The sequence below is a fragment of the Numida meleagris genome, chromosome 13, assembly GCF_002078875.1.
Source record: "Numida meleagris isolate 19003 breed g44 Domestic line chromosome 13, NumMel1.0, whole genome shotgun sequence".
Classification (NCBI taxonomy): domain Eukaryota; kingdom Metazoa; phylum Chordata; class Aves; order Galliformes; family Numididae; genus Numida; species Numida meleagris.
This window is the reverse complement of record NC_034421.1, coordinates 9,080,111-9,092,210: the sequence shown is the minus strand read 5'-3', so window position 1 is coordinate 9,092,210 and position 12,100 is coordinate 9,080,111. Positions and strand designations below refer to the sequence as shown.

The following is a 12,100-nucleotide window of genomic DNA, read 5'->3' as shown; positions in this document are numbered from 1 at the left end:
ACAGAACTAGACTATCATCCGTACCTTAGGAGTTCAACAGAAGAACTTTTCTTAGACAATAATTCATACAGATACAAAGCCTGAAATAAAAGCCACCATATTTAAAGTAAAACTTCAGTAATACAGTTGAAAGACAATAACCACTGCAAGGTTTTTGTATGTTTAACCCTATCATGTATTCTAAAGGCCTTTCTGGTGTCCAGAATGGTCAACCACAAGGTTAGGTACCCAGTGGTGAACCCATCCTTCACACCAGTGACCGGTGCTGTGGAATGACATTAAACACATTCCTGGCACGTGGCCACGGAATAATTAAGGTTTAAAGAGACCTCAGGAGGTCACGTGGTCTAACCTTCCATCTCTGCACAGAGCCAGAGGACTGGCTGTATATGCAAGCATCTACTATACAGTACTGGAAAGAAACTGAATGTGGCAGAACCCTGAAGATATTTAAACTATGCACATTAATGCTTTCCTTTTCATAACACTGTCTCAGAAACCTGCTTAGGCTCTAAGTGGCTGCTGGCTGCTTACGTGAAAACAAATTTGGGGCAGTTCCTTCCTTCTGCCTCTGTTCTTCCAACACATGTATTTCAACACTTTTCCTCCTCTCCCATCACACTAAATTGCAGTGGAATGGAAAATTCATTGTTATTATTTTTTTTCTTTTTACCTGGCTGCTTCTTAGTTCTTTGTCTTTCATCACTGAAGAATTATATCCATTCTCTTTCCATAAATCAGAAAGAGATATTTCTCTAAAGAAAGCTCCTTGTACATCTGTGACCAGTGAAGAAAAATCTGTAGATGAAGCTATCTAAAAAGTGCGAGAGACAAATACATGACATTTCAGAGCTGATGCTTAGATTTACAGGATTTGTCTTTCTATTCTGTGTAATATTTCTCTGAAGAGTACAAAAGAAAAATATGTCAGCATTAAAAAAGCCTCAGAAGTAAGCCAGAGAGAGCCTTCAAAACATACTTAGTACTAAAAAAAAAAAACCAACAAAACACTAGAAATATTAACCATTGAGCTTATTCCAAGTCTCAGTAACATTTTAAATCACACTCCACAAATCTGGTTATTGTGCTTTTGTGCAGAGAGAATCTGCTCCATACCAAAGTTTGTAATTACCTTCCTGAGGATCCCCTGTTGTTGTGCAGGAGATAAGTCCGATGAGAACTGGGATGTTGTGCCTCGAATGAGCTGAGAAAGCTCTTTTGGGTTCATTCTGTAGAATGACTCAGTGCTAATACCAGCCACCAACGCGCCCATTTGGCTAACATTATAAAATGATAAAACCTGCAGAGATAACAGAGCAAACAAAGTCTTCTGGTTTGTGCATAAAAGAGTTATTTAAAATCAAAAGTTAATAAATCAAAACAATTTTTTGAGTGCTTTATAAAGTACTTTCTCTTGCCTAGGGATGCACTTGCCTTAGACATCTTTACATTTACACAAGACTGTTCCGCGGAAATTGTCCCATTTGTTCCCCGAGGTTCTTTTTTTTGGAAAACTTTAGAGAGGGCCCTGACTCCTTCCATTACAGTATATTAGAATATTTAGTTTGGGATGATGCAAATTCTGCTGTGTGGGGCAGCGATACAGACAAAATAACATATACAACTGCCAATTGCAAATACACACTCTCCATGTTACTAGAGTATTATATCACCTCGGGAATGTTTTTATTTGATTTAAACAAATTTTTCAGACCACTAACAGTTCTAGAAGTCTCATACCAGTGCTGAACTTTTCAAAATTTACAGTTATTGGGAGGAAAAAGCCATTCTACTTCTAAAAACAGAAGATAAGAGGGCTGTATCAGAGGTACCTTTTCGTAAGAGAGGTATTTACTGGATAAAATCATAACTTGGCTTTTTGCCCACCCAGAGACTTGGTTTAGTGTTGCAATAGCATTATGCACTGCTTCAGGTGACAAAGATTCCAGCTGGCTTGAAGTCAGCCCAACCACAGCATCTGACAGCGATCCAAGGATATCATTCAGTGTCTGATTCTGCATGGCAATATTCAGGAGCTGAGATTTAAGCTAAAGCAAACAAACAAACAAAAAAAAACAAACAGATGGGAAACAAATCTGCCAAGAACCAATTTCCAATTATCACCCAAAACTTCAACTGGAGTTTTTGGAATAGACATTGGCAAGCCTTTAGTGACCACACACTTCATAAAAATCCCGAAGTAGAACAACAATTGTCAAAGAAACATGGAAGAAACAGAACAAGAAAAAAATGATTACTGTGAGGGAAAAAAAAAAAAAAAGCTTTTATATTTTGCATCATACACACGAGAACTATTTCATTATTTCTTAGGTCCCAGTAATTCACTCTTATCTTTCTGAATTCAAGAAGAAAGTCCTTTCCTAATCCTGACAACAAAGTAGGAGGAAGTATGAGCACAGTACCCACCTTCTGAACCTTGGCCTGGAAACCTTTCAATTGATTGCATTTAATCATTTGATGAAGTAAAGCCTGGGCCACAGCGGCATCCAGCTGTTCCATGTCATCATAAAAGCAAACCAACAAACCCAGCCTATAAGGAAGAAATACATTAGCTAGCTTCTGAGATAACAGCTGTCACTCCCAGGAAAGTGAAATATGGTATGGTACACCCTATTGTGCTCAAAGCTTGAGTCATTTCTTTGTCACTAACACTTTAAAGCAGCAGTTTTAGAACTCCACATGGCCTTAAATTTGGCTATGAGGGACATACACTATTCTCTGTATTCATCTAAACTCTACTCAGATTGATTGAGCTGTAAAAAATTTTAAGTTTCCCAGTTCCATTTGTTCATGCCTGGATTTTCCCAGCTACCAGATTCCACTGCCTTTGGCAGAACTGGCAGTTAATTTCTGCCTGGAAAAGGATGGAGGGCTATTAGGAAGTCTTGAAGTGGCTTGCTGAGTTCTTATCCAGGTTTAGCAAATATTTGGTACTCTACTTCAAATCCTGTTTGGATTTCACTTTAACATAACTCATTAATATGGCGGATCAGCAGCCAGAGCATTACACAGCCTTTCTGTAGTTTCAGGTTTAAACAAAGCCTTCTGTATGTCCCATCAAACATGGTGCTTCATCCATACAACAGGGCCTTGGATGAATTCAGTGCTGGTTAGGAGAAACTGTACTGTGGCTCACCATCTCAGCTGTGCCAGCACAGCAAGGCTGCGTCACGTACCAGACGAGGAGCTCGTTTTTCTTCACATTACCTCTGGTATCTATTAACATTTCCATTAACTTCTGTGAAGTGCAACCACAGCTCTAGTTAGTGGAGAGAAGTCCTCACACCAGGAGTGGTAGGCGGCCTCCTGACTTTGCCTTACGATTACTTACTGCCATTGACTTACACAGGACAAGATCTTGCAAAGATGTGGGCGCAGCTCTCCTGCTGCAGTCTGTGCTTTTTTAGCAATTCAAAGGTGCAGGTGTAGGAGTCCAGAGACCCCTGTCTGGATGTGAACTAGACTGACAGTGCACAATGCATGCAGCACTATCACAAAGACGGTAAAAATCTGCTGTGTACATCATCTCTGCTTTTAGTTCCTTTAGTCCCTCAGCAACAACTAGCTCAACAATACAACAACCTACTGTTTAAGCAGCCCATCTAAATTCATGGTGCATCATCAAACTAACACATAAATCAAAGAAACATCTATAACTGCCAAATAATTACCTCCTGATGCATTATTCCATAACCACCAAGAGCTCTTCATCTCCTCTGGGATTAGTAGCAATGAATAATGCTACTTCTTAAAAGTAAAAATGCATTTAAAAAGTCAGTGTGGTTAAAGTGAGTAATATAAAATAAGTGTGTTGTGAAAATGGAATATATTAAGGACTATAAAGCAGGGTATTTCTCTCACTGGTGAGAAGCTGGCACCTCTCATGAGTGGTAAAATCATTTTTAAGACTTTGACGTTGAAATCTAGAGTGTGGGCATAATTCTGTCACTTACATCCCCGACAATCAACAGTACTTCACAGAAGTCAATGAGTTACATTGCAATAATGATAGAAGCTTTGAAGCCATGTTCTCCATTAGTCTAAAACTCTGAAGTATTCCCTGAGGAAACTACAAACAACTCCAGACAGTGGTGTCTTAGGACTAAATACATCCACTTACATGACAGCGTACACGTAAATGCAGAACACAGCACTTTCCTGCAGGTAGCTCTTGCTTACTGCATGTTTATGAATTACGTATTTTTTTAATTGTTAAAGTCAGTTCAGTGCTGATTTGATAGCCCTAGACGTGGAGTTTTCTGCTTGTGTACATAACTCACAAGCTCCTAACCATCACTCATCTCTGCTGTGCAGGACTACCTGTAAAGAAGACAGCAGGATGGGCCTTAGACCTCTCCACTTTGTGACCTCTCTGGTGACATTATCAGTTGGACACCACTCACAGCCCTGGCTGACATGAGCTAAGATTTCCTCCTTAAGTCCTAACTGTACTGTGATTTTCACAAAACACTTCCATTGTCTGTAATTCATACAGCATACGTGACCTGTGTCCTGCTCTCCCAATTTGTTTAGCTGCTGTACCACACAGCACCATGGAGCTTTGATTGGGTCCCCACACACTGCTGTAGTCCTTTTACTGATACTGCTGACAACTCCTCACTGCACAGCTAGAGACAAAGCATCAGCTAATTAGGCACACCTCCAAAATTCATAAAGTAGCAGTTCTTCACTGATGCTAACCAGGGTTGGATTTCAGCCTGTACTTTTCTGCTGGATGGAAAAAGCTATGCCACATCAACAATCTCATCAGCTACTTATTGCTTCTACTCTCCTCAGTTCTCTTCGTATTTATTCATTCTCTCCATACACAGCAAGAAGAAACCAACAGTCTTGCCTGTAGACAGTTGAAGTGTTTCTCACATCAAATCCCGATGAGTTTATTCTTTCCAGGAAGGCTTGTGCAAGCTCTGGTGTGATATCATACACTGTATCCAACTGCTTTGTTGCATTGTCGTAGCTAATGAATAGTCTTATCTGATCGGTGAAAACAAAGTCATTCATCAGGATTAGGGAATGACTGCATGTAATAAAACACGTTTGACACTATAAATTAATTGACTCAATTTATGCTTTACAGAAAGAAAGAAGACTTGAATGTAGTATTTTTTGAAGGTAACACTGTTGAATTGTCAAATAATTTGAGAGTCTTCTATCATTGGTCCCCCATGTTCCTTTCAGTACAAGTCACAGAAGCCTGATACAGATAATTAACTACATATCACTGTTAAGACCCCTTGAATTACATGAGAGAGGAATCATTGGTTGACAATGGATTTAAATTCACATCATATTTAAGAAATTAAAATATATAAACTCCTCTTTCATGTTTAAGTTTGCATTTGTGTTTATACCTTTTGTAGATGACTTCATTTGACAATGATACATCCAACAACATTCTTTTACTTACTTCACTGAGACTGATTTTCAGAATTTCTTCTAAAGGCAGATGGACCATGTATCTTCCCAAGATCCATAAGTTTTCTGCACTGACCCATGAAGCTGATTCATTGAAATCTGTTTTGAACAAATAGTTACTTACTACGATGTTTGGAAAGTCATTATTAAAAAAAAAAATCATACCCAGTATATTATTATTGGTAAACAATCAAAAATATCTGCACATCAGAAAAAATCCTTTGCAGACAGAGTCAGGTTCCCTCCATTAGCTGGCTCTTCCCACCTCATTTTTATGAACTCATTCACTTTTTAATGAAAATGAAATAGTATTGCAAATTTCTCAAATTTTCCCATATGAAAAGAATTAATCTTTTATGTTGTAGAAGAGAAATGGATAAAGTACAGGACTGGCAAAATTATACTAATACTATTAAGGATGGAGCAGCATTTTTTAAACGTAGGTTTTCCTAATCAAATACATTATTTAAGAAAATCAGGAAGGCATGACATTTTGTAACTCCTGATGTATCTTACATATTATTATTGATAATAACACTTATTTCCATGATATGCAATAGCAATAATACAGAAAATTAATAATTATTCATATACTTACATGGAAAAAAGTAAGCAAAAATACAAAATACTGCCTAACATCTAATAAATGTCATTTATCTAGTAACATTCTCAAAAAGTATTTTAAATGAAATCAGGATCCCTGAGAATAAAGTATTTACAGATCAGCTGGGTAATCTGAGCTAGAGAGACAGTGTTTTCCCAAAGTGTCCTAACTTGACTACTCAACATCAAATTGTATCTTCCCTCCACCTAGTCTGCTTTGCATGTGAAAGAGCAACCAGGACATAAGAGAGGCATGGCAATCCCCAGTCCCTCCTGAGCTGGGTGATCTCTCATTAACTGAGGGCTTGCTAACGTTTCAGGCAGGATGCCAGATGCTGTGGGATTTTCCCAGGACTGCTGAGTACCATGGAGTCCTGCGCATGACAGAATGCAGCATGGCAGAGCTGTGATCTTCCCCACTATGACTTTACACATTATGCAGATATTTTGAAGTAGTTGCGGTCCCAGGAGCCAGATTTCACTCCTCTGAAACAAGGAGGCATTTTGCCTTTCACTTCCAGAGGAAGAGGAAGAACATACACTGGGAAGTTCAGTGAAACGCAAATGCTGGCTTTGATATGTTGGCATTACAGCCCTCTCGTGGAGCATCCCCTGCACTGTCCCAGCTGTGGTATTTAAGATATATTAGCCAGGCAAACAGACATATGAAAATGCATACAATTGGACTGAATTTTTTTTCTTTAAATAATAGGCTCTCAGACAGATCTATTCCAGACTGAGTAGGATTTCAGAAGTAAACAGCACATATCCTTAAGTCTTTGAAAAGGAACTCGAGAACAGGGACTTTGAGTACATCTCCGTGCAGAAGAGGTGAAGAACAAGCATCTCTGGAGAGCTATTTGCTGTGATTAACAAATCTTTTATGTTTACTGCAGTCCACAGCAAAGGCATTGCAGAGAGCTACTCACAGCAGTCCTGTGTTAAATGTGAGAAGCAATTCCATACAATAGACAAGTCTTATGATGACTGTTTTTCTCTTATGATAAGCAAGAAGAAAAAGTTATGCATAACATACCACTTCTGTTATAGGGTTTTTGTAGAATCTCCTTCATCCAGCCATACAGAGCTTTCTGTGTGTTTGCTGAGGTTTTGTCATAGAGGTCTTTAAATACTGCTGATCTAAGTGATACAGTGGCATATTAATTCACTAATGAGTAAACAAAGAAAAAAACACCCAAAAGACACACGGACAAATGCTTTTAGAAACAGCAAGATGAAAGCGGAAAGCTATAGCTGATAAAATAGAGAGACTGTACAGTAATCTCTTTTAAAGTGTATATATCCAGAAAAAATGCTACATAGCACTAATTGTGATGACTGGAAAATAAATGGCTCACAAGTTCCTGAAAGCATCCTCCTGCAGATCATTTGGGAGACTCCCAACGACATCAGGTTGGAGATAGTTCACCGCTGACATGCGCAAAATCTGGCTGAGGATATCTACACAGTCCATTGCCCTCAGAGCCAGAAAGCATTTCTCCAGTGTTATAAGAAACAAGGTTCTGTTCACTCCTGGAATTTGGAAAATTCTCTCCCGAGTCTTGTCCCAGTCAAGAATAACATTTCCCATTTCCTGCAAACAACACAGGGTTAAAATAATGCCTTTCTGATTCATTCCATAAATCGTTCATTTTGAAGCCTCATAGAAAGCACTCTACAAACAATATGGTGCTATTCTCATGAAAAATAGCTGCAGAACACTGCGTAGTTGTGTTTCTTCAGATAATTCCTGTTTGGCGTTGGCCACAGACCAGCTTAAATCTTTTTACAAAATCAAAATGAAAAACAGAAAAAGCCAAATGGCTCAAGTTACAGCGTGCACCCTCATGAAAGAGGCAGTTACTTGGAAAAATGAAACAATACTGGAATAGAATGGGCATTATTTCTTATGTAATTTAGTATGTAGGCAACTCTAGAAGAGATCTTTCCCCATGCAGTATTTCTTCTGCTGTTATTACAAACACCCCCTTCAAGACACTGGGCAACATGAAAGAAACAAGCGCAGATAAAAGCCACCCTGGCAAGGGACAGCTCATTGGGTTGTTCCTTCTCAGATGTCAGTGTGTCCAGGACAGCAAGGTCAGAGCTGATAGTCCCAGGCCTGGTTGTTTGCTACTGTAATTATTACCCATCTCGGAAGAACTAAGTGCACCATCTGAGGAGACAAAATTCACCGCTTATTGACAGGGCTTATGCTCTACTGCTCCTCCTCCCAGTACATGCTACACATCTGTCTGCTGTGCTTCAGCAGCAGAAGCTGCGCTGCTGTTCCTTGAGTAGTGCATTATCCAGGGTTTGTCCTGGGCAGTCACCTCACATGGCTGAGGAAATGCTCTGCCTTTGTCCCACGTTACTCTGCACCCCTGCAGTGATGCCCATGCTGGAGGCCTTCAGGGAGGACACGAAGTGCTGTCATCCACCATGCTACCATCCCATGCAGGTGGTGGCCACCCCCTCTGAGTGGCACCCCCAGGATTTGAGTGAGACTTGTAAGGTGGGTCACCCACGTAATGCAGCACAAAGGCAAGAAACACATTACGCTGCTTCCCCTCCAAATTGCCTAATTATTTGCTTGCACGGTGCTTTAACAGGATAATGAATTTCACCTTCTTCAGTCATCTTGTCTCTTTCTTGCCAAAGTAAAGAAACAGAAATTCACAGAGAACAAGTGGTCCTACCCACCTCACAGCATCTGTGCAGGAAGGTAAACTGTTCCCTGGAGATCTTTCTCCAGTGAGGAGGCAGAAAATCCAGACTTGGGGCTGGCACCCAACCTTTAGACACTGACCTACAGAAAGGGGCTCCTGCAATCCACTCCAAGCCAGCCAAGCAACAGCACAACATGCACAGCGAGACCCCATGTCTGGTCCTTTTCCCTTTAGCTAAGCCTTTGAGAGCAGCTCTGTTTCTCAAGCAAAGAGGCTTACAAGATAGTCCTTTCTGCTGTCGAAGAGATACTTCATTGCAGTCTGGAACTGCTGTTGATCAAGTTGTTGAAACGCAGACAGCAGCTGCTTGGGCTGGTATAAAAGTTTCTTCAAGTAACTCTGTATGGACATCTGAAGTACAAAAAAAACCCGCATGATATACATAAAATTCATGGTATCCCACTAGATGGATCTATTACTCCCTGAAAATCTCCACCTAAGGAGGGATAAGTGCTTAGCTTTCTGTATTGCCCATGTTGCCAGTGACCGGAATAACTACAATCAACACAAGATGGAAACAAAAAAAAGCTACATGCAGTGCTGGAAGACAACAGGTTTTAAAGCCTACTCCTGGTGTCACAAGCAAGTTCTCTTCAGTGAGGTATGCAACAAAAATACCTCTGTTTTTCCCTTCATAAAAACAAATATAATAATGTTTTTCAGGTTCATGGCAGAGCTGAGCAAATAAACTTTTAAAAGAGCTCAAAGCATCAGGTACTGTGGGCATATTATTATTACTTAAAAAAGGAAGGAAATGTGCAATTAGACAGGAGGCAAAGTCTGCACCAGGTCATAAAGCAGAACTACCCTTTCTCACATCAAACTGCATTAGCAGCTAACAACCTCATGCCTGTTTTAAAACTCTGAAGGGAATTATAGCATAGGAACAGAAAACACTATCAGGGTCGTTAGCACTAGACTGGAGAAAATCCCTTCTAATTCCCACCAGAATTATTTCAGAATTGGTTAGGAATTTGAGCTGACACGGTGCTTTGTTGTCTTTGCATTGCCACCACAACTATTAACATAGTTAGGTCTTAGTTGTCTAGGGAGTTCAGGGCTGGTTACAGCCTTAAGATGTTAATAAAAGTCATCTGTGGCAGTGAATTTTAAAGACATTGAGAGCAAAGGGAAAAAGGTGATGTCACTCTCATGCAGGTTTGGAAGAGCATGGCAGTGAAATGCCGTTTGAGGAACTGCATGCCTGTGGGCTGTGCTCACATGTTTAACATCCTCAGAGTGCATGTGTGTGCATGCAGGGAGGACTCTAGATTTGGGTTGGTGGCTACAGCTCCACTTCAGTTGGTGAGGTTGTCAGATTTGGATCCTAACCAATCATCATGGCACAGGATGAAGAAAACCAACTTCTTTCTATGTTACCTCCCCAGTGACAGTTTAAAAAAAGATATCTCAGAGGAGCCTTATAAGGCGGAAGCATTTTTTAGGATGCTCTGGAGCCTCTCATTCCATCGGAAGCAATGCAAACTACAGCCACAGTCAAAATCTGGGAGAAATCTGCCATTGTATGGTGAAAAAGCATGTGCGTATACTCAATTCAGAAACAAACACCGAGTCTGAAAAGTCCAAATTTTTGTTTTCCACCAGAAGAGATACAAAAGGATCTTACTATTTAGTCCTTGCATAATGTTGTAATCTTCAGGGGCAAAAAGAAAGGTATTCCTATTTCCCGCTTCTCTGCTACGCTGTAGATCTATTAGTTACCTCTATTACTGACAACCTAGCTTTGGCTACAGACTGAGTTGCTTATTTTAATTCCTTTTTAAATAAGAATTTTGATGCATTTTAAATGACACAAACCTGTAGGCTGCTAGGAGTAAACTTAACCTCTCGGGCATGGAAATATGCCATGACTTTTGTAACCATATCTGCTGTCCAGTCATTAGAACTGCAAGAGAAAACAGGACCAAAAGTGCCAGCAAAATAATATAGCATATAAAATAGCTGATTTAGTCAAAACAGCAAGAGAAGCAAACACTATCAGTAACAACTATATGACACGTGTATTCTGGTTTTTGGCCTAACCAGATTAATAGCCAACATATTGAATGCAATGAATAGCTGGATGAGAAATCAATTAGTTATGGTTATTTTTTTTGTCTAAGTCCATTTCCCTTCCCTAATAATATCAATTTTCTGACACGCTGCCAGTCATGAGATGAGCTGTGTGGTGGCTCCTCATCATGCTGCTTCTGATCTGCTTATACAAAGAAATATGGGGACTAATTTTTACTGCCTTTTCCCCAGCAGAGTCATTAATGTCAGTGTTTCTTCTTTACCTAGCCAGATTTTCTCAAAATACATCAGGGTAGAATTGCCTTTGAGGCTTTTACTCTCTTTCATATTTAGTCAAAATTGGCAATAATTAAAAAGTTGCCAAGAGCTGGAGGAAGAGGGATGGATGGAGGGCGAAGCAGGACTGGAAGCTGGCTGCACACTAGAACTGCACCTACTGCTGTAAGAAGCCGTTCTGAAATATATGAGCAAAGTTAATTATCAAGGCTTTTGAAAACTGTAGCATGCATTCAGATTCTCAGCCTCATCCTATGCTTGCTTTTTGCTTTATCATGAAAAAACAGCTTTTTCCTCATTAGGACAAAATATTCCTCCCGGTAGATCTAGATCAAAGTAATCATGTACCAATTTCATAATGCTTCAGCTTTTGTGGAAATGAAACAGATCAGACGTGAAGTGTGCGATGATACCGAAAATCAAGACGGTGACAGTAATACATTACCTCTGAAAATGAAGAACATCGAGGAGAGCTACGTGTGAAAAATGGAACAGAAAGAGTTACAGCAAGATACTGAGTTTTAATTCCTTCTAGCAACATAAATGGAAACAATTTTGCACATTACCATTTAGGTATTTCCCAGTTATTACTTCCTCCTTAAGAAAAAAAAAGATAAATGTGTGATCAGTTATTTTTAGATTATATTATAAAATGTTATTAGAGAGATGAAGTAAAAATACTAACCACAGCTTTGTGCAATAATGGAGGCAGATCTGTAAAAGATTATCACGTTACTAAAAGTTGATTTGACATTTTACCATTCAATTGCTGTACAAAAACATTTCTCATGCAGCTACCACAGCTACATACACACCCATAACTTATATTCACCCATTTACTGCAGCTTTGATTAAATGTATTTACTGAAGAACACTGAAAACAAAAAGCTATTAAATAATAAGCAATTTTGTCTAAATTATTTGCTGGGATAGCCCGTGAAACCAAGAGAGCAGAGAACAGCCTCCTACTTTCCAAACAGCACTGATCTACTTACTAAATG

General features: G+C 39.5%; 1 protein-coding gene across 5 annotated transcripts in view; it reads right to left on the bottom strand.

The window, feature by feature from the left end:
• OTOA (otoancorin) overlaps positions 1-12,100 on the bottom strand; it is a 36,846-nt gene that overhangs the window by 20,284 nt on the left and 4,462 nt on the right. For all 5 annotated transcript variants that reach the window (XM_021411345.1, XM_021411346.1, XM_021411344.1 and 2 more), the window contains 14 exons: positions 11,785-11,813; positions 11,666-11,696; positions 11,545-11,572; positions 10,608-10,695; positions 9,009-9,140; positions 7,419-7,654; positions 7,097-7,200; positions 5,450-5,556; positions 4,877-5,016; positions 2,428-2,551; positions 1,833-2,048; positions 1,133-1,300; positions 674-814; positions 25-80 (listed from right to left, as the gene is read on the bottom strand). In XM_021411345.1, coding sequence (XP_021267020.1) covers positions 25-80; positions 674-814; positions 1,133-1,300; positions 1,833-2,048; positions 2,428-2,551; positions 4,877-5,016; positions 5,450-5,556; positions 7,097-7,200; positions 7,419-7,654; positions 9,009-9,140; positions 10,608-10,695; positions 11,545-11,572; positions 11,666-11,696; positions 11,785-11,813 — 1,600 coding nt within the window. The remainder of the gene's footprint in view (positions 1-24; positions 81-673; positions 815-1,132; positions 1,301-1,832; positions 2,049-2,427; positions 2,552-4,876; positions 5,017-5,449; positions 5,557-7,096; positions 7,201-7,418; positions 7,655-9,008; positions 9,141-10,607; positions 10,696-11,544; positions 11,573-11,665; positions 11,697-11,784; positions 11,814-12,100) is intronic.